This window comes from Ranitomeya variabilis, chromosome 3, assembly GCF_051348905.1.
Source record: "Ranitomeya variabilis isolate aRanVar5 chromosome 3, aRanVar5.hap1, whole genome shotgun sequence".
NCBI lineage: Eukaryota > Metazoa > Chordata > Amphibia > Anura > Dendrobatidae > Ranitomeya > Ranitomeya variabilis.
This window is the reverse complement of record NC_135234.1, coordinates 214,622,669-214,645,549: the sequence shown is the minus strand read 5'-3', so window position 1 is coordinate 214,645,549 and position 22,881 is coordinate 214,622,669. Positions and strand designations below refer to the sequence as shown.

At 45.4% G+C, this 22,881-nt stretch overlaps 1 protein-coding gene across 2 annotated transcripts in view; it reads right to left on the bottom strand.

Moving 5' to 3' along the window:
- LOC143815662 (uncharacterized) overlaps nt 1-22,881 on the bottom strand; it is a 275,486-nt gene that overhangs the window by 12,322 nt on the left and 240,283 nt on the right. Inside the window, exons 1-2 of one of the 2 annotated variants that reach the window (XM_077295149.1) lie at nt 20,924-20,970; nt 11,639-11,748 (exon numbers count right to left, since the gene is read on the bottom strand). The exons of the other annotated variant lie outside the window; for it this stretch is intronic. Of the exons in view, the coding sequence (XP_077151264.1) occupies nt 11,639-11,748; nt 20,924-20,955 (142 nt within the window). The 5' untranslated portion in view covers nt 20,956-20,970. Of the gene's footprint in view, nt 1-11,638; nt 11,749-20,923; nt 20,971-22,881 lie in introns of those variants that run through there. 2 annotated transcript variants of the gene reach the window in all.

Sequence of the window (22,881 nt, the reverse complement as noted above, 5' to 3'; positions counted from 1 at the left end):
TATTCTAGTATGTAGAAGAATCAGAAGGTGTTTCTGTAAACATTATAGTATATTAAATAAGATTATTCAGTATCATAAAATGATTGAAAACTATGAAATATAATTAATTCTGTTAGCTCAAACAGTACAAAAAATTTATTTTCATTGGACTAATCTTTAAAAATGCTCCTGTGTCCAGATAGTACTGATACATATCTAAGTATGTCTGGCAATCTTTTGATTTCTTCTTTAGGGCACCTATCTAATGCATTCAAAAGTGTCTACTTTTTTTTTTGCGTTGGTTCTTATTTGCTTATCTGTACAAGGTTATGTTCACACTTTGCCTTTTTCTGCTGTTTATATGCAAATTTTAAGCTGCCTTTACAGTACCAGCAAAAGCTATGAGATTTCAGAAATCTCATGTACACACGTTTTTTTTTTCTTCAGAAAACTGGGTTTTTTAAAACTGCAGCATGTCACTTTTCAGTTTTTTCAATCATTTTTGTAGCTTTTTTTCAACCTTAGAAAGCAATGAGTAAGGCCGGCGTCACACTTAGCATAGGGAAATACGGTCCGTTTTTTACAGGCGTAATACGCAGAAATGATCCCAAAACAGTGATCCGCATGTCATCCGTAGGCAGGGTGTGGCTGCGTATTTTACACATTTCATCCTCCGTATGTAATCCGTATGGCATCCGTACTGCGTTTTTATCTCGCAACCTTGCAAAATGGACATATAATGGATCCATGGGCTCATATATTCGTGAAAACATATACACAGTATATATATATATATATATATATATATATATATAATTGAGACACATATATACAGTATATATATACTTATATTTAATACAGCGATAGATAGCAGAAAATCCGGTAATTCAATTACCGGCTTTTGCTATCTCCTTATCAAACCCGACAGGATATGAGACATGGTTTACATACAGTAAACCATTTCATATCCCATATTTTTTACATATTCCTCACTAATAATGTTAGTAGAGTCTGTGTGCAAAATTTGGGTGCTCTAGCTGTTAAAATAAAGTGTTAAATCACGGAAAAAACTGGGGTGGGCTCCCGCACAATTTTCTCCGCCAGAGTGGGAAAGCCAGTGACTGAGGGCAGATATTAATAGCCTAGAGAGGGACCATGGTTATTGCCCCCCAGCTAAAAACATCTGCCCCAAGCCACCCCAGAAAAGGCATATCTGTAAGATACACCTATTCTGGCACTTAGCCTCTCTCTTCCCACTCCTGAGTAGTGGTGGGATATGGGGTAATAAAGGGTTAATGTCACCTTGCTATTGTAAGGTGATCTTTAGCCTGGTTAATAATGGAGAGGTGTCAATAAGACACCTATCCATTATTAATCCAGTAATATTAAAGGGTTAATAATACACACACATTAAGAATAAAGTATTTTATTGAAATAAATACACACAAGGGGTTGTAAAATCTTTATTATACACTTAATCCACCTGAAGACCCTCGTTCTGTAAAAGATAAAAAATAAAAAAGCAACAATATCCCATACCTCTCTGGCGCTCAATCACATCGCATGCTGTAAATCCATCTGAAGGGGTTAAATAATTTTACAGCCAGGAGCCTGCTAATGAAGCTGTGCTCCTGACTGTAAAATCTGGGGAATTAATTGAAAGCAGGGGAACGTAGCATGGTAGATTTGCAGTGCTGCGCCCCCTGCTGGCATAAACTCATATGAACTATAATGTGAAATTTTTCTGAATATTTTCTCACGCTCGAGTTCATATGAGGTTATGCCAGCAGGGTGTGCAGCACCATAAGTCTACGATGCTACGTTCCTCTGCTTTCAATTAATTCCCCAGATTTTACAGTCAGGAGCACATCTGCATTAGCAAGCTCCTGGCTGTAAAATTATTTAACCCCTTCAGATGGATTTACAGCGTGCGACGTGACTGAGCATCGGAGAGGTATGGGATACTGTTGCTTTTTTATTTTTTATCTTTTACAGAACGAGGGTTTTCAGGTGGATTAAGTGTATAATAAAGATTTTACAACCCCATGTATTTATTTCAATAAAATACTTTATTTTTAATGTGTGTGTGTGTATTATTAACCCTTTAACCCCTTCCTGACCTGTGACGCCACGTAGGCGTCATGAAAGTCGGTGCCAATCCGACCTGTGACGCCTATGTGGCGTCATGGAGGGAACGCGTCCCTGCAGATTGGGTGAAAGGGTTAACTCCAATTTCACCTGATCTGCAGGGACAGGTTGAGTGGTACTTCAGCCCGGGGGGGTGGCTTCACCCCCCCTTGGCTACGATCGCTCTGATTGGCTGTTGAAAGTGAAACAGCCAATCAGAGCGATTTGTAATATTTCACCTATGAAAACTGGTGAAATATTACAATCCAGCCATGGCCGATGCTGCAATATCATCGACCATGGCTGGAAACCCTGATCTGCTCCCCCACCGCCACCGATCGCCTCCCCAGTCCTCCGTCCTGTGCTCTGCTCCCCTCCGTCCGCCTGTCCGCTCTCCCATCCTCCTGTCCGCTCCACGTGCTCCGATCACCCCCCTCATACTTACCGAGCCTCCCGGTGTCCGTCCGTCTGCTCCATGGGCGCCACCATCTTCCAAAATGGCGGGCGCATGCGCAGTGCGCCCGCCAAATCTGCTGGCCGGCAGATTCGTTCCAGGTGCATTTTGATCACTGTGATAAAACCTATCACAGTGATCAAAATAAAAAAAATAGTAAATTAACCCCTCCTTTATCACCCCCATAGGTAGGGACAATAATAAAATAAAGAAAATATATTTACTTTTATTTTTCCACTAGGGTTTGGGTTAGAACTAGGGTTAGGGTTAGAACTAGGGTTAGGGTTAGGGCTAGGGTTAGAATTAGGCTATGTGCACATGGTGCGGATTTGGCTGCGGATCCACGGCGGATTGGCCGCTGCGGATTCGTAGCCGTTTTCCATCAGGTTTACAGTACCATGTAAACCTATGGAAAACTAAATCCGCTGTGCCCATGGTGAGGAAAATACAGCGTGGAAATGCTGCATTGTATTTCCCGCAGCATGTCAATCTTTTGTGCGGATTCTGCAGCGTTTTACACCTGTTCCTCAATAAGAATCCGCAGGTAAAATCCGCACAAAAAACACTGGAAATCTGCGGTAAATCCGCAGGTAAAACGCAGTGCATTTTACCATCGGATTTTTCAAAAATGGTGCGGAAAAATCTCACACGAATCCGCAACGTGGGCACATAGACTTAGGTTTAGGGTTGGAATTAGAGTTGGGGTTGGAATTAGGGCTAGGGTTGGAAATAGGGTTAAGATTAGGCTTGTGGTTTGGGTTATGGTTAGGGTTAGGGGTGTATTGGGGTTAGGGTTGTGGTTAGGCTTGGGATTAGGGTTAGGATTAGGGTTAGGGTTGGGATTAGGGTTAGGGGTGTGTCGGGGTTAGGGTTGTGGTTAGGGGTGTGTTGGGGTTAGGGTTGTGATTAGGGTTATGGCTAGAGTTGGGAATAGGGTTAGGGGTGTGTTGGGGTTAGTGTTGGAGTTAGAACTGAGGGGTTTCCACTGTTTAGGCACATCAGGGGTCTCCAAACGCAACATGGCACCACCATTGATTCCAGTCAATCTTGCGTTCAAAAAGTCAAATGGTGCTCCCTCCCTTCCGAGCCCTGACGTGCACCCAGTGGTTTACCCCCACATATGGGGTACCAGCATACTCAGGACTAACTGGGCAACAACTATTGGGGTCCAATTTCTCCTTTTACCCTTGCAAAAATAAAAAATTGCTTGCTAAAACATAATTTTTGAGGAAAGAAAAATTATTTTTTATTTTCACGGCTCTGCGTTGTAAACTTCTGTGAAGCATTTGGGGGTTCAAATTGCTCACCACATGTCTAGATAAGTTCCTTAGGGGGTCTAGTTTCCAAAATGGGGTCACTTGTGGGGGTTTCTACTGTTTAGGCACATCGGGGGCTCTGCAAACGCAACGTGACGCCCGCAGACCATTCCATCAAAGTCTGCATTTCAAAACGTCACTACTTCCCTTCTGAGCCCCGACGTGTGCCCAAACAGTGGTTCCCCCCCACATATGGGGTATCAGCATGCTCAGGACAAACTGGACAACAACTTTTGGGGTCCAATTTCTCCTGTTTCTCTTGTGAAAATAAAAAATTGAGGGCTAAAAAATAATTTTTGAGGAAAGAAAAATGATTTTTTATTTTCACGGCTCTGCGTTATAAACTTCTGTGAAGCACTTGGGGGTTTAAAGTGGTCACCGCACATCTAGATTAGTTCCATGGGAGATCTAGTTTCCAAAATGGGGTCACATGTGGGGGAGCTCCAATGTTTAGGCACACAGGGGCTCTCCAAACGCGACATGGTGTCCGCTAATGATTGGAGCTAATTTTTCATTCAAAAAGTCAAATGGCGCTCCTTCCCTTCCGAACACTGTCGTGTGCCAAAACAGTGGTTTACCCCCACATGTGAGGTATCAGTGTACTCAGAAGAAATTGCCCAATACATTTTAGGATCCATTTTATCCTGTTGCCCATGTGGAAATTAACAAATAAATTGAGGCTAAAATAATTTTTTTGTGAAAAAAAAGTACTTTTTCATTTTTACGGATCAATTTGTGAAGCACCTGGGGGTTCAAAGTGCTCACTATGCATCTAAATAAGTTCCTTCGGGTGTCTAGTTTCCAAAATGGGGTCACTTGTGGGGGAGCTCCAATCTTTAGGTACACAGGGGCTCTCCAAATGCAACATGGTGTCCGCTAATGAATGGAGCTAATTTTTAATTCAAAAGTCAAATGGCGCTCCTTCCCTTCCGAGCCTTGCCGTGTGCACAAACAGTGTTTTTTGACCACATATGAGGTATCAGTGCACTCAGGGGAAATTGCCCAACACATTTTATCCTATTGCCCAAGTGAAAATGAAAAAATTGAGGCTAAAATAATTTTTTTGTGAAAAAAAAGTACTTTTTCATTTTTACGGATCAATTTGTAAAGCACCTGCGGTTCAAAGTGGTCACTATGCATCTAGATAAGCTCCTTGGTGGGTCTAGTTTCCAAAATGGGGTCAATTGTGGGGGAGCTCCAATGTTTAGGCACACAGGGGCTCTCCAAACGCGACATGGCGTCCGCTAAAGATTGGAGCCAATTTTTCATTGAAAAAGTCAAATGGCGCTCCTTCCCTTCTGAGCCCTGTCGTGTGCCCAAACAGTGGTTTCCCCCCCCCCCATATGGGGTATCGGCGTACTCAGGACAAATTGTACAATAACTTTTGAGGTCCAGTTTCTCTTTTTACCCTTGGGAAAATAAAAAAGATTTTTGATAAAAGATCTTTTTTTTTACTACAAAGTTAAATGTTCATTTTTTCCTTCCATGTTGCTTCTGCTGCTGTGAAGCACCTGAAGGGTTAATAAACTTTTTGAATGTGGTTTTGAGCACCTTGAGGGGTGCAGTTTTTAGAATGGTGTCACTTTTGGGTATTTTCAGCCATATAGACCCCTCAAACTGACTTCAAATGTGGGGTGGTCCCTAAAAAAATGGTTTTGTAAATTTAATTGTAAAATGAGAAATTGCTGGTCAAATTTTAACCCTTATAACTTCCTAGCAAAAAAAATTTTGTTTCCAAAATTGTGCTGATGTAAAGTAGACATGTGGGTAATGTTATTTATTAACTATTTTGTGTCACATAACTCTCTCGTTTAACAGAATAAAAATTCAAAATTTGAAAATTGCTAAATTTTAACCAAATTTCCATTTTTTTATAACTAAACGCAAAAATTATCGACCTAAATTTACCACTAACATGAAGCCCAATATGTCACGAAAAAAAAATCTCAGAACCTCTAGGATCCATTGAAGCGTTCCTGAGTTATTACCTCATAAAGGAACACTGGTCAGAATTGCAAAAAACGGCCAGGTCATTAAGGTCAAAATAGGCAGGGTCATGAAGGGGTTAATATTACTGGATTAATAATGGATAGGTGAGTCATTGACACCTCTCCATTATTAACCAGGCTTAATGTCACTTTAGAATAGCAAGGTGACATTAACCCTTTATCCCCCATATCCTACCACTACAGGGGAGTGTGAAGAGAGAGGCTAAGTGCCAGAATAGGCGCGTCTTAGGGTACTGTCACACATTGAAATTTCGATCGCTACGACGGCACGATTTGTGACGTCGCAGCGTCGTACTATTATCGCTCCAGCGTCGTAGACTGCTGTCACACGTTGCAATCACGGCGCTGGAGCGATGCCGAAGTCCCCGGGTAACCAGGGTAAACATCGGGTTGCTAAGCGCAGGGCCGCGCTTAGTAACCCGATGTTTACCCTGGTTACCAGCGTAAACGTAAAAAAAACAAACAGTACATACTCACATGCCGGTGTCTGTCCCTCGGCGCTGTGCTTCTCTGCACTGTGTAAGCACAGCGGCCGGAAAGCACAGCGGTGACGTCACCGCTGTGCTCGCTTTCCGGCTCTGGTGCTTACACAGTGCAGAGAAGCTTTCGCCGAGGGACAGACACCGGCATGTGAGTATGTACTGTTTGTTTTTTTTACGTTTACGCTGGTAACCACAGTAAACATCGGGTTACTAAGCGCGGCCCTGCGCTTAGTTACCCGATGTTTACCCTGGTTACCAGCGAACACATCGCTGGATCGCTGTCACACACAACGATCCAGCGATGACAGCGGGTGATCAAGCGACGAAAGAAAGTTCCAAACGATCTGCTACGACGTACGATTCTCAGCAGGGTGTCTGATCGCAGTAGCGTGTCAGACACAGCGATATCGTAACGATATCGCTAGAACGTCACGAATCGTACCGTCGTAGCGATCGAAATTTCAATGTGTGACAGTACCCTTACAGATATGCCTTTTCTGGGGTGGCTGGGGGCAGATGTTTTTAGCCAGGGAGAGGCAATAACCATGGTCCCTCTCTAGGCTATTAATATCTGCCCTCAGTCACTGGCTTTCCCACTCTGGCGGAGAAAATTGTGCGACAGCCCACCCCAGTTTTTTCCGTGATTTAACCCTTTATTTTAACAGCTAGAGCCCCCAAATTTTGCACACAGACACTTCTAACATTATTAGTGAGGAATATGTAAAAAAACAAGGGATATGAAATGGTTTACTGTATGTAAACCATGTCTCATATCCTGTCGGGTTTGATAAGGAGAATGTTTGCAAGATGATTATTCCATTTTATTTGTGCATCCAGTTAAAGAATAAACGTTTTCGGTCCACACATCAGACCTTCATCAGAAATTTATCAAACTGGAAAAACTGCACGTAGGTGTATCAGTGCCAAATAGGCCTGCTTTGGGTGCCCCGGGACCAAACGGAGAGAGGCAAAAACGCCTCTGTATTCCTGAGGAGGCTGTGCTGGGTGCTGGCGCCAAAATCGCCACTATGGATGGCGCTTATAATGCCAGCTACGTGGCGTGGATGCAGAGGTTCCCGGAGACGGCGGTCTTTGAACGTGGCATGGTTGTTGGTGCCAGAAGGGCTGGTCTGAGTATTTCAGAAACTGCTGATCTACTGGGATTTTCACGCACAACCATCTCTAGGGTTTACAGAGAATGGTCCGAAAAAGAAAAAAAATCCAGTGAGCGGCAGTTCTGTGGGCGGAAATGCCTTGTTGATGCCAGAGGTCAGAGGAGAATGGGCAGACTGGTTCGAGCTGATAGAAAGGCAACAGTGACTCAAATCGCCACCCGTTACAACCAAGGTAGGCCTAAGAGCATCTCTGAACGCACAGTGCGTCGAACTTTGAGGCAGATGGGCTACAGCAGCAGAAGACCACACCGGGTACCACTCCTTTCAGCTAAGAACAGGAAACTGAGGCTACAATTTGTACAAGCTCATCGAAATTGGACAGTAGAAGATTGGAAAAACGTTGCTTGGTCTGATGAGTCTCGATTTCTGCTGCGACATTCGGATGGTAGGGTCAGAATTTGGCGTAAACAACATGAAAGCATGGATCCATCCTGCCTTGTATGGAGCATCTTTGGGATGTGCAGCCGACAAATCTGCGGCAACTGTGTGATGCCATCATGTCAATATGGACCAAAATCTCTGAGGAATGCTTCCAGCACCTTGTTGAATCTATGCCACGAAGAATTGAGGCAGTTCTGAAGGCAAAAGGGGGTCCAACCTGTTACTAGCATGGTGTACCTAATAAAGTGGCCGGTGAGTGTATATTTATATATATACACCTATACTTTGTGTAGACATTTATTTGAGCTATTCTATTTTAACCTGTCAGTGTAATTTTACTGTACACCGCACTGAATTACCGGGTTTTCTCTAGAACACCGGTGCGTATTTCTCGCAAGTCACACCGATGGTCTGTGTGTAATCCGTATTTTTCTCGCCCTCATAGACTTTCATTGGCGGGTTATTTGTGCAATACGCTGTACGCTGACAAACGCAGCATGCTGCGATTTTCTACGCCCGTAAAATACAGCTGCAAAATATACGGCAGATAGAAGCTGCCCCATAGAAAATCATTGGTCCGTGTGCAATGTGTAGTTTTTGCACCTCTCATACGTCCGTAAAACTCTCTAGTGTGACGCCGGCCTAAGTGCAAAAATGCAACAAGAACACAGCTAAAAGTGCAGGTTGCTGCGTTTTTGGTTCTAAAACCTAAGGAAGTTGCATCATGTTTTTTCTTGGGGCACTAAATTTTATCGGCATGCACAAGAGAAAACCAAAATGCAGCAATAAAAAATGCAGCAAAAAAGCAGCAAATGCACTGCAAAAAAACGAAGCAAAAATGTAGCACAACCTGTTTTTTGTAAGCAGCTTCTTTACTGCCAAGAGAGCAGGCTTTGCCTGCAGGGAAAAAAAAGAAGCAAAAACGCACTATGTGAACATAGCCCAATAGTAGGAAGTAGAAAAATAATGGGAAAATTCACAGATGTCTGTATGACCCCTTAGGGCTCTTTCAGATGTCAGTGTGTCCTGTATGTCTGGTGACAGTTTTCAGATGCATCAGAGACACCTACACGTGTAAATCCATTCAAGTGAATGGGTCTGTGCACCTGCCAATGTGTTTCCATGGACACACAATCTGTGGGCAAAATATGCTGACATGTCAGTTTAACAGCAGCATGGGACACAAAACATCCCGCATATGTGCATATATCATCAATGTGTCATCAGTGTGACACGTAGCGGTGCTTGGGAAGCAGCGGTACAGTAAGCGCTGTTCTCCATCGCCGAATCCTGAAGACTGCTCTCATCATTCTCCCCTGCTCTGCCGGCAATCAGTGTGAGCAGGGGAGAAAGTTGAGAGTTTGAAGCTATGTGCACACATTGTGGATGATTTGCAGCTGTTTTCTATGCGCTGTACAGTACCATGTAAACGAATGGAAAACAAAATCAGAAGGGAACATGCTGTGGAAAAAAACGCGCGGAAACGCAGCAGTGTTTTTTCCGCAGCATGTCAATTCTTTGTGCGGATTCCGCAGCGGTTTACACCTGCTCCTCAATAGGAATCCACAGGTGTAAAACCGGAGGTGGAATCTGCACGAAAACCGCAGTAAATCAGCGGCAAATCCGCGGGTAATCCGCAGTGCGGTTTACCCGCGGATTTTGCAAAAACAGTGTGGAAAAATCCGCACACCAATCTGCAATGTCTGCACATAGCCATATTCAACTGATAACAGAGAGCAGGCGGGAGCTGATGGGACTATTACTCCCATCAGCCTACACCTGCTGCCGCTAATAAGAGTGAGAGCAGGCTGCAGCTTATGGGAGTATTCATCAGCCGCCTGCACTATAAATAAATAAATAATTTAAAAAAACAGCGTGGGAACCCCTCTATTCTTGATAACCAGCCTTGGTAAAATTGACAGATGAGGGTTGCAGCTCTCAGCTGTCAGTTTTGCCTGGCAGGTTATCAAAAATAGAGAGGTGCCCACGTCATTTTTTTTAATAGATTTATTTGTAGCCCATGCAACAGCTGATGAATACTCTCATCAGCTGGAGCCTTTTCTCACTATTATTAGCAGCAGCAGGTTAGGCTGATGAAAGTATTAGTAATAATCCCATCAGCCGCCGCCTGCTTTTGCTGTTATCAGTTAAACACAACTCTCAACATTATCCCCTACTTGTGCTGATCGCCGGCAGAGCAGAGCACCTGGTTCCGGGGAACAGCGCTAACAGAACCGCTGCATCCCAGGCACCAGTATGTATGACACTGATGGGGCACACAGTTGCCCACACGTATGTCAAAAGTATTACACACATGGACACATATCTCCAGTACTGGAAATATCAGGACGTGTGAAAGAGGCCTTACAGAGTATATTTATTGGTGTGACACAGCCCCTTAGAGTTTATTGACATCAGTAAATGTCCTACACATTGGCCAGATATCATGTGACCTGCAGCAAGCATAAGAAATATCGCAAACATCAGTAATGGAGCACCACCACATTATGGGTGTCAGGTCCGAGCATTCCTACATGACCAGTTTCCTGGAAAGTGGACTGGTCATCGTGGGCCAGTTGAATGGCCACCAAAGGTCTCCCGATCTGACCCCCTTAGACTTTTATCTTTGAGGTCATCTGAAGGCAATTGTCTATGCTGTGAAGATACGAGATATGCAGCATCTGAAACAACGGATATTGGAAGCCTGTGCTAGCATTTCTTCTGTGGTGTTGCCATCAGTGTGTCAAGAGTGGGAGGAGAGGTTTGCATTGACAATCCAACACAATGGGAAGCACTTTGAACACATTTTATAAGTGGTCATAAACTTGTAAATAACTCATGAAAGAATAAAGTTACGTCAAAACCAAGCACATCATTGCTTTTCTTGCGAAATTCTCAATAAGTTTGATGTGTCACATGACCCTCTTCCCATTGAAAAAAAATAAAGTTGGACCCAAAATGGCCGAAATGGTCACCATCCATCTTGAAAAGTTTCCCCCCTCCCATATACTAATGTGCCACAAACAGGAAGTTGATATCACCAACCATTCCCATTTTATTTAGGCGTATCCGTATAAATGGCCCACCCTGTAGATTGGGAGCTCCTGTGGGGACAGTAATGAAAATACCTGTAAGGTCTGTGGAATAAATGGCTCTATATAAGAGAATAAAATAAAGAAATGTATTTAAAATCAGCAGCGTGTAAATTTATGCTGCAGATCAGGTGCCGATTTGTTGCAGATTTTTCTTATTGAGTTTAATGGGGAGATCAAAATTCAAAAGTTTTTGCAAAGAATAAAATAAAGAGATCCACTACACTTATCTCTGGCGCTCCTGTGGTTCCTTGGAATCGTCTGATGTTGGTCCCTCTTTAACCTGACATCTTGCTTTTGTGATCGGATGAGTCAAGTCATCAAGACCAAGAGAAGACCAAGCAATGGAGCAACAGAAGTGTCAGCTGTAGACACCATATAATATCAAAGGCTTCTCGAAGTCCAGCATGGGCTCATAGCAGGCTATACATAGATGCTGTTTTACAGGGATCTGTGCTACATCAATCTGTGACCAGTAGATGGCGCAAACAGACAACGCAACACATATGCAGGCTCATGTCAATGTGTGATAACAGGAGGTGTTTTGTAAAAGGTATACAATCTGATTGTGCTAATCTATTTAATAAACTGTTGACCGACAATCCAATCTTCAGGTGTTTTACCTATTTTTTGGATTAATTTCCTATATATGATGATGAGACAAGTTAAATTTAGTGAGAAGAGGATGATCACGGTGATGACGAGGAATGTATCAATGGCATCCCATTTCTTCCTAAAAAAGAAACAAAACATTTATTTGGATAGAACGATTTAGCATTATTTTACTAATATTATTTCAGCTAATTTGAAGGGGTTATCCTATACATATAATGCTCTCTATGAATATCTATCTGTAAGCCCTGACCACTTATGTAATCTGATTTATTATAAAATTCCCTACCAATCTCCCAGTTTTGCAATTACATATACTGTATCTGTTTTTACTTTATTTTTCATTTGAGTGAAGTCTCAAACTGGACGTCACAGGAAAATGGATGGTATTGCAGTCACTTCCCCGCAACTTTCGTCACCTCTCCCTGAATAAGGACCTCATCAATGTGTGGAAATACTGATACTTACCACAGCTTCTGTCACCACTGTACCCTAATGACGTTCTGTTTCAGTAGTGATGATTAAGAAGTGACTTCATCTTCAGTGGCCGCTACCACACTTCTGTCCCTGCCTCCTACATCTTCAGTTGCTGCCACCACAGTCCTTGCTTCTGGCGCTGCCTCTTTTCCTGAAACCAGACCACCAGGGAGTGGTGACTGAAACAGGGTGAGTGACAGCAGCATAGTCCCTCAGCTTTTATCACTGCACTAAATCAAATTGTTATCAGATGGCAGTTATAAAAGCAGGCTGAGTGACAGTAATGCCATCCCACAGATTCTATCACGGCCCTGAAACAAATAATTATCAAGGAGTGGTGGTAGAAGCTGGGTGAGTGACATTTAAGAGAAGGTGACAATGTGTAATAATTATAGGGGATAACTCAGGAGACTCTTTGTGTGGAACAAGACAACTACAGGACACAGTTTTATAAGTGGTAAAGTCTATATTATCACACGGTGATTCAAACAGGTGCAGAGAGAAACTCAAGTCCACAACACTTGGTGCAAATAATAAACGCAGCTTAGCAGTCTTCAGAGAAAAATGCAATCAAGCAGAAAGTCTATGAAACACAGTTATTCTTGAGGATAGTTGACGCGAATAAATCCTTGTCTTAGTCCAGACACAGATAGATATGCTTATAGGCAGTTCAAATCATATCTTAGCTCAACCAGGGAGGCCTGGTTAATAGTCTCAGGTTATAGCAAAGCAGCAGCAGCTTACATGTCCAGCAAATGCAGATGAAGTAAACACGAGCAGCAGATGAAGGAGGATTACTGGAAACTTGCGTATGCAGCAGGAACTCAGAGCAGAGTAGCAGGATCACCACACAGGTTCACAGGAGCAGGTGTATAGCCAGGGAGTAATCAGAGGTCAGGAGCTGGATGCAAGGCAGAATACTCTAGCACAGACTGAAGGCTGGGGTGGAGTTTTATAGCAGGAAGACACAGTGCACATGAGACCAAAGACGCCATCTTGGAAGAGGGCAGTAATGCACAAAAGGTAAAAAAAATGTTCAGAGTCCTGACATTACTCCCTCCTTAGAAGCGGCCTCAGGACGATCCTGGACCTGGTTTCTCAGGGAATCTCTGATGAAAACAAGAAATCTTCTGTTGGGCATTGATGTTTTCCACAGGTTCCCAAGAGTCTTCCTCAGGGGGATATCCCTGCCATCTTATCAGATATTGGAGCCGATTCCTGCGAATCCTGGAATCAATAATTTCCTCCACCACAAATTGTTCTTGCCCATCAATCGCCACAGGCTGCGGAGGTGGCACAACACGTCCCTGGAAGGTATTAGGAGATACAGGCTTTAGTAAAGATACATGAAAAACTGGGTGTACCTTCATTGTCCTAGGCAGCTTCAGCCGGCAGGCCACAGAGCTCACAATACCGTTAATCTTGAAAGGGCCAATGAATTTCTGTCCAAGTTTTTGTGAAGGAACATTTAACTTCAGATTCTTAGCTAACCACACGGAATCTCCTACCTTGAACATGGGTGCAGGTTTACGGAATCTATCAGCTGATCTCTTATAACGTTCTTGAGCCGTGGTCAGGGATTCCTTCAGAACCTCCAGATTTTGTCTCATCGCAGTCAGCCTTTCCTCCACTGCCGGAACCGGAGAATTAATTGGAGACCTAGGTAAAATACACGGATGATAAACCAGATTGGCAAAGAAAGGTGTAAATTTAGTGGAGGCGCTCTGAGAATTATTATATGAAAATTCGGCTAACGGCAACAACTCCAACCAATCATCCTGGAGATGGCTGACATAGCATCTTAGATATTGTTCCAGCGTCTGGTTGGTACGCTCAGTCTGACCATTTGTCTGGGGATGGTAAGCAGAAGAGAGATAGACATTAATATTGAGTGCAGAGCAAAACCCCTTCCAGAATCTTGAAGTGAACTGTACTCCATGGTCACAGATGATCTCATCCAGCACCCCTTGCAACCGAAAGACATTCTGTATAACCAAGTTCACTGTATCTTTAGCAGAGGGGAGGCCGGTGCACGGAACAAAATGAGCAGCTTTAGTCAGACGATCAACTACCACCATGATTGTATTCATGCCCCCGATGTAGGCAGCTCCACAATAAAGTCCATTGATATAGACCCCCAAGGGCAGGATGGAACAGGTAATGGTTGTAGAAGACCCGTAGGTGCCACATGAGGAGTCTTGTAATGGGCACATACCTCGCAAGAGAGAACATACTCCTTAGTATCCTTCAGGCAAGTTGGCCACCAGAAAAATCGGCTCAGGAACTCTTGTGTCTTCTGTACCCCCCTGTGGCCAGCCAACTTGGAGTCATGTACCAACTTGAGGATCTGCAGACGGACGACCTCCGGGACGTAGATACGTCGATCTCTGAACCACATGCCACACTTAAAGACAAGATTAATATCCACAGGTGGGTTGGCCAGAAATACATCACCTTCATAGGCCTCCCTGCACTCCTTTCACAAGTCCTGATCGTGGATAACTCCAATGAAATTGGCATCAGATAGAATGGTATTGGACGGGGCTCCAGGTACGGAATCCGCAGCATGGATTCGGGATAAAGCATCAGCCTTCCCGTTACGAGAACCTGGACGGTACGAGATAACAAAGTTAAATTGATTTAAGAATAAGTTCCAATGAGCCTGATGAGGAGAAAGACATCTAGCGGATCTAAGGAACTCTAGATTGCGATGGTCAGTTAGCACTATGATCTGTTGTGCAGCTCCTTGCAGATGATGCCTCCATTCTTTGAAAGCCGCAATAATAGCCAGCAATTCCTTGTCTCCCACTTCATAATTCTTCTCTGCTGAGGTTAGTCTTCGGGAAAAGAAAGCACAAGGATGTAGCAGACCCTTCTCTCCAGCATTATCAGAAGAGTCCACCTCCACAATGAAAGGATGTGTTGGATCTGGGTGTATCAACAGCGGTGCTGATGTGAAACAGATCTTCAGCCAATCAAAAGCTTCTTGAGCCTGTGATGACCACTTAAAGGGCTTTTCCTTCTTTGTCAAGGAAGTAATGGGACGGACAATATCAGAAAAATTTTGAATGAAGAGTCTGTAAAAATTTGCAAAACCAATAAAACGTTGGACCTCCTTAACATTCTTGGGTGCCGGCCAGTCAAGGATAGCCTGAATCTTGATCGGTAGCGGAGGCACCAGCTTCCCCATCGTGTTGGGGGTTAGTACCACCAGCTCCGCTGAGAGGAAATGGTCATTGTTGGGGTGAGGAGCGGTCGCGGGAGCGGGATCGGTCAGGGGAGCAGGATCGGTCGGGGGAGCAGAATCGGCCGGGGGAGCAGAATCAGCCGGGGGAGCAGGGGCGCCTTCCATACCTGCGCCTGATGTGATTCCACCGATGTCGATCCGTTCCGCTGACAAGGACACTGGAATCGGCTGCAGCCCGGACCGCGGCTCCTCCAAGGTGGCCTCTCGATGTGGCTCCGCTCTGCATGGCTCCGCACCTGCTGGCTCCGTGATCGGGATAGGTAGGCTCGGCTCCTCCGCCAGCGGCTCCAAGGAGTTCAGATCCTTCAGCTGCAGTGGATGCGGGTCCGCCTCTGGTGGGTGAAGGCAAGCCGGGATCACTTCGCCGTCACTCGGGCACTTGCTGATCATCATCGCTGTCCGGCATTCGGTGGCAACGCATGCACCTGGCTCCGCCATTTCTCCAAGGTCGAGCTCCCTCTTCACCTCGTTCCCGCCATTGTAAATCAGGGGGCGGTTCTCCTCTGCTGCTGGGCAGGTCGTCATCTCGCAGCAGAAGTCGGAGGGGGCGGTCGCTACTTTTGGCGCCGCTTTGGTAGTCTCCTCCCATGGCACGCCCTTCTTCTTCCTCTGCGCTCCCTGTGGCGCTGCAATGGCGGCGGCTTTTGGCGGGAACTTTTGGCGGCAAGTGGCAACACACAGCCTTTGCAATAAGTCACAGTCCAAGTACAATAAATCACAGTTCCAAGGCACACATGACCTGATTCTTCAGGCTTAAGTAGATCCTGTTCGTGACGCCAAGTTGTAGCGCCCCCACGGCCGCAGGGTCGAGGGGTACCCGGTACCGGGCCTCTGAGTCTCGGTCCTGGGGTTGTCACGGTGGCTAGACCCGGTCCGTGACCCTGCTGAGGGGCGCCCAATGAAAGGTGTGGGTGGTGATGATGTAGTGGTGCGGTGCAGGTCGCAGTAAATAACGAGGACACCAGGTTGCAGTCTCTTTACCTCTTTACTGAAGGCCTCAGGATCCTCAGTCCGGAATACGGTTAACCGGGCTGTGGGAGTCCGGCCGGTCCGATGGCACCTCCAGAGTTCCCTTCGCAGGTGGAAATCTGTGCCTACCTTCTAGCGCTTGTGTGTTGTGGTCCTCCCATGCTGTGCTTACGGGATAGTCCCCACAACTGTTGTGTCTGTTTCTGAAGTTCCCTCACAACTCGATTATGATGTTCTGCTTTGTCCCCACAGATGATATGGCTAGGACGCACCCGTATGACGGGTAGGCTCGGAGCTCTTCCTGGACCCTAGTGTCGCCCCTCTCCAGTTGTTGCCCCCTATGTCTTCTTAGGTGATTTGAGTGAGACAGCCCGCCTATAACTGACTGTCCTGCCATAGGTTTGAAGTAAGGCCTGGAGCTCAATACTTCCTCGGCGTTCCGGCCACCGGCAACGCGCCTCAGTAGGATGTTGCCTCGTCTTACAGCACTACTCCTACTGGTGTTTCTCCTTGTTGCGTCGATCTCATTTCTCACTCAGCACAATAAACCTCGCTTCTTGTCCTTTCTTGGGGTACCGCCGCAACGAAGTGCAGGCGTGGTCCCGTAACGTTCTTTCTGTTCGCTAGGCCTCTGTCAGGATCCCACCCCTGACAGGGACCCCCCTGAATCTTCCCCTGCAACACCCTCTGCCACAGGATGTTGCCTGGTTCCAACCCAGTCAGCTTCTGACTAACTTCCTCTCTAACCCCCAGTTTTACCAGATTGTGAGGAGTGGCCTAATACATAGTGCCCTTAGCTCCCCCTGGAGGCCAGACTGTGAAGTGTATTGGTGTCTGTGATACCTGGTCAGGTGAACTCCTTCAGTGCCATCAGACGTACCATAGCCCCCCTTAGCGGCAGAGCATCAGTACTGCAATGACCAGGACTCTGGGGCGCTGCAGATGCAAATTGGAGCTCTGCACCGGGAGAAGATTGCATTTTATGTTTTGCCCAATCTGTCTCATGCTCTGCTCTTAGGTCTGTCCTGGCTCAGGTCGCACGAGCCAGTCTCTGATTGGCGCTCTGGAGAAGTACTTCGCTGGGGTCATGGTTGTCATGAACATTGTCTGCTGCCCATCTCTCGTTCTGGTCTTCTTCAAGCACCTATCGATCTTCCAAGTCTTCCATCGGCCTATCACTCATTTGCTGATGTCTTTGATAAAAAGGAAATGGTGTCTCTTCCTCCACATCGAACCTACGATTGCCCTATCGAGCTAATTCCTGGAGCCACCCTTCCCAGAGGGAGAACCTATCCGTTGTTCCCAGCAGAGACCTTAGCCATGTCTGAGTACATCCGGGAGAATTAAGCCAAGGGTTTCATCCGGAAATCTTCTTCTCAGGCTGGGGCCAGTTTTTTCTTTGTCCGGAAGAAGGATTGATCCCTTCGGCCTTGTATTGACTACCGAGGCCTGAACACCATCACAGTCAAGAATAGGTATCCTCTACCGCTGATTCCCGAGCTTTTCGACCGTCTGAGAGGAGCCCGAATCTTTTCCAAGCTGGATCTGCGAGGGGCCTATAATTTGGTCCGAATATGCGCTGGAGACGAGTGGAAGACCGCCTTTAACACACGGGATGGTCATTATGAATACTTGGTCATGCCCTTTGGTCTCTGTAACACTCCAGCAGTCTTCCAGGAGTTTGTTAACGAAGTCTTCCGTGACCTATTGTATTCTTGCGTGGTGGTATACCTGGATGACATCCTTATTTTTTCACCCGATCTATCCTCCAACAGGAAGAGTGTTCGACTGGTTCTGCAACGTCTTCGGGAGAATCGTCTCTATGCTAAAATAGAGAAGTGCCTGTTTGAACAGACCTCTTTGCCCTTCTTGGGGTATTTTATATCTGACATGGGGTTGAAGATGGATCCAGAGAAATTGTCTGCTGTGCTCAAATGGCCCTGTCCAGTTGGAGTTAAGGCCATCCAATGATTTTTGGGCTTCACAAATTATTATAGACAATTCGTTCCTCATTTTTCTTCAGCGACCAAGCCTCTTGTCGCTCTTACCCGGAAAGGAGCGAGACCTAACGTTTGGCCTCCAAAGGCTGAAGATGCCTTTCTCGCCCTGAAACGGGCCTTTGCTACTGCTCCTGTTCTACATCGGCCTGTGGCCAGCAGGCCTTTCATCCTTGAGGTGGATGCCTCATCCTCGGGGGCCGGGGTGATTCTCTTCCAGGAGTCACTCTCGGGGCGTCTGGTTCCTTGCGGGTTCTTCTCAAAGTCGTTCTCTCCCGCAGAATACAATTACACAATTTGAGACTGAGAATTGCTGGCTATAAAGATGTCTCTACAGGAGTGGTGTTATCTCTTGGAGGGGGCCGTTCACCCCTTTATAATTTTTACAGATCGCAAGAACTTAGCCTATATTCAATCTGCTCAAAGACTCAATTCCAGACAAGCCAGATGATCTTTGTTCTTTTCTCGTTTTGACTTTAAACTTCATTTTCAACCCGGAGACAAAAATTCCAAAGCGGATGCACTTTCCCGGTCCTTGCAATCTCCAGAGGCGGAGGAGGTTCCTTCGCATATTATTAATCCTAAATCGTAACTTTACTAATGCCCATCACGATGATTGGGTAGCTCCTCTTCCTTGGACAGAGTTTGCTCTTAACAATCATTCTAGTGAAGCTACTTCTAAATCTCCATTCTTTGTGGTCTCTGGTCAGAATCCAGGAGTACCTCTTCCTATATCTTCTCCTTCAGGTGTACCGGCAGCGGATGCTCTCTCTCTGGAGTTTTCCCAGGTTTGGAGGGAAACCAAGGAAGCTCTCGTACGGGCCGCAGCCCGGATGAAAAGACATGCAGACAAAAGGAGGAGGGATCTTCCACCATACCATCCTGGTGACAAAGTCTGGCTTTCAACCAAACATATCCGCTTGAAGATTCCTTCATACAAGTTGGGTCCTCGGTACATCGGTCCCTTTGAGATTCTTGGAAGTATTAACAATGTGGTTTATGAATTGAAGTTGCCTGCTTCGCTTCGGGTCCCTAACGCCTTCCATGTCTCCCTCCTGACACCGCTCATCCTTAATTGGTTTTGCCTATGCACCGCTTGTCACCCCTCAGCCTTTTGGGACCGACAATAATTTGGAAGTAAGAGATATTCTGGCTATGAAGAAACTTAGAGGAAAAATCTTCTTCCTTATTGATTGGAAGGGGTTGGGTCCTGAGGAGAGGTCTTGGGAGCCTAGGGAGAACGTTAATGCTCCATGCATTCTGAAAAGATTTTTGGCCAACCTCGGGAGGGCGAGTCATAGAAGGGGGGCACTGTCATGCCAGCGCTTACTGACTTACTGGCCTCTGCTGTTGTGCCGGCGCCTGGTGCCACGGTTGCCTCCGCCGTCGGGTCCTCCCACCTGGTCTCCACCCACCGCTCCGGGCATCGCGCTGGTTCCCCGGTCTGTCTTCCTGCTGTCTGGGGGTTCCGGTGTGGTGCTCGTTCTTCTTCCTCCCTCCGTCCTGTGTCTGCTCCGTGCATGCGCCATAGGTCACGGGCGCTTGCTCCTCTCTCCTCTTTACCCTTCCTGCGTCCTTCCTGATCCTGGGCTCTAAAATCAGGTAACTGCTCAAGCTATATCAGGCAGCTCCTCAATTTGGAGGCGCATGATTATTGTGTGCTAATTGTACTCAGTTTAGGCCTTGTTCTTGTCCGGTTTTGACTCCTAATCCGCTCCTGACTACCTGCTTTTTCAGGCTACTTTCTCATCTTATCCTCCTGTTTCGCACTGTTACCTAGCCATATGTCCTATAGTCCGTCTTTGTGTCCCCATTTCCCTTTCTCCAGTCAGTCCTGGTTGTTATTCCCTTCCCGGTCCTGTCTTCTGTCTCCAGTTTTGTCCTGAGCCGTCCCTCTTGGTGCCAGCTGTTGCAGTATTTGACCCCCTCGGGCCTGCTCCTAACGATCCCTGTATAGGGGTCGGCTCTCCCGGGTCCGCTCGCTCATGGGTGCGTCAGTACCGTGACCCAGAGGGTCCACTCTCATTGCACGTCCATTCCAGACATCACACAGATCAAGCAACTGACAGAATCTATGGATGGAAGGCTGTTGAGTGTCATCATAAAGAAAGGTGGCTATATTGGTCACTAATTTTGGGGGGTTTTGTTTTTGCATGTCAGAAATTATTATTTCTAAATTTTGTGCAGTTATATTGGTTTACCTGGTGAAAATAAACAAGTGAAATGGGAATATATTTGGTTTTTATCAAGCTGCCTAATAATTCTGCACAGTAATAGTTACCTACGCAAACAGATATCCTCCTAAGATAGCAAAATCTAAAAAAAAAAAACACTCCAACTTCAAAAAATATTAAGCTTTGATATTTGAGTTTTTTGGGTTGATTGAGAACATAGTTGTTGATAAATAATAAAAATAATCCTCTAAAATACAACTTGCCTAATAATTCTGCACACAGTGTATATATTGCTAAGGCATTGCTAGAGTATTGGTGGTGTTAGGGCGTAGATGCCAACAGAAGACAGCCCAAAGGGTTTAACCCGAAGTTAGACTGTCCTTGACTTGTTTCACTTAATCATGTATATTAATATTGTAAAGCAATACCTACCATATCTCTAAATCAGAATTTTCCATTTTCATTTACTTCATGTGACTGCGGATATTGCAAAGAGAAACAAAGTAGATAATAGTAGTCAATTACCAATTATTTCTATTACTTTCGGATGCCATATTTTAAAACCAGATAATTAGTTTTACAATGGTTTAGAAATAAATATAAAATATTAGCTATAGCCAAATTCATTAACCATTCTATACATTTTACTCATATGGTTTCAAAGATACAAGCATTACTATTTACTTGCTTATATTATTTATTATTCAATTATGCCTTAGAAGCAGTACAATCATGGGACTCCCCTTCCCTGCTCATTCACGCTAAACTTTTCTCTCACCCTCTTTCTTCCAAGATTTTACAAACATTTGATGGGAACCTTAACTTCAGGACTCCATTGCATTCACTATGCCTCTTATAAAGGTAGTTCAGCCACTGTGCAGGCTCAAAGCTGCCATATAAATATTGATACACACATGCATATGTATAACGTAAAGATAAACGAGATGGCGTAAAATAATAACCAAAGATACAAACGGACAAGCAAGAGGCTAACAAAATTTTGAACCTTTGACTTTCAAGCTCCATTTCTCACCATCCACTACTTCTTCTAACGTGTGTTAGGGGTCGATTTCCTGTCTCTGCACAGGAGGAATCTCGGGCCATCTCCGCTGCGGTCTCCCATTTTTCTCCTGCCGCAGTGGAGTCGGCTCAGCAGAGACGTCGGTCCCAGTGTCTCGCTCAGTCTGACTCTGTACAGAGAGTTGCTGCTGCTTTTCCTGCTTCTGCCATTGAAGTCAGTGCTGGGCAGCAGCGAGCAGATGCTTCTGGGACTAAGTCCTGCTTTTCTCGTTCTGAGCATGCCCAGAGTAAGATCTCTCAGTGGAGATCGAGGGTCACATGATCAGACACTGCAGCTAAGGTCCTGTAGGTGCTCACGCTCTGTGGCTGCCTCTCATTGGTCCTTCTTGGAGGGTCCTGTACGTGCTGCAACTATTTAAGGCTCGCATGGCCGCATGGCCATGCGCTAGTATTGCTTTCATGTATGTACTTTGCACCAGTGTGGTCTTATATGAGTGTGTTCAGGGACCCGGCTGAAATAAGCCCCTAGAATGCTGGCACCTCTGGCGAGGATTTTGTATGCTTGTGTGTTCAGGGACCTGGCCGAAATAACCCCCTAGAATGCTGTCACATCCGGCGAGGAGTTTTGTGTGCATGCAAGACCACTGACTGTTCTTGTTTAGACAGTTAGCCTGTGCCTCTGTGGTGTCTAACAGGGCGCAGTGCTTTGAGTTCACGGCTGCTCTGTGAAGTAACAGAGTTGGCTAACACCGCCATTTAGTTCCGCTATTTGCTAGCAGCAGGTTCTCCTGCACGGTGGACCCCAGGCTGCGAACGCATCTATCCTAATAAAATATACACATTCATTAGGTGCGTTCCGCTAGCCCTAACAACGTGAGACTACCGTAACTTTATAGACAATCATCTTGGCTATCTCATACATAAATTTGACTTGCAACTATTTAGCATATGATTAGTTATGCAGATTCTTGTGATGTCACTTCACTGTTACTTCTTTGCTCTTAAAAATCTAAATTTTAATTTTTATTATTTTGTTAGTATTTTGTAAATCTACCTTTGGCTTTTAGCACTGCCTGAATCCTTTTGGGCATGCTCTCGAAGAAACTCAAGCATGTCTCGACTGAAATCTGATCCCAGGTCTCTTCTACATTTTCTGAACGTTGGTGCATACTGGTCGACTCACTGGGGAATGTATACAGCTTTTTCTTCAACTCTGCCCACAAGAATTCGATTGGGTTCAGGTGTCTGGTGGCTGTGGGGGCCAATCCTGCATCTCTACTTCATTGAACCATTTCTTCGCCAACCTTGATGTATTCTTCGTGTCATTGTCCTACTGGAACACTATGTCATCTCCGCTGCCTTGTTTGTCG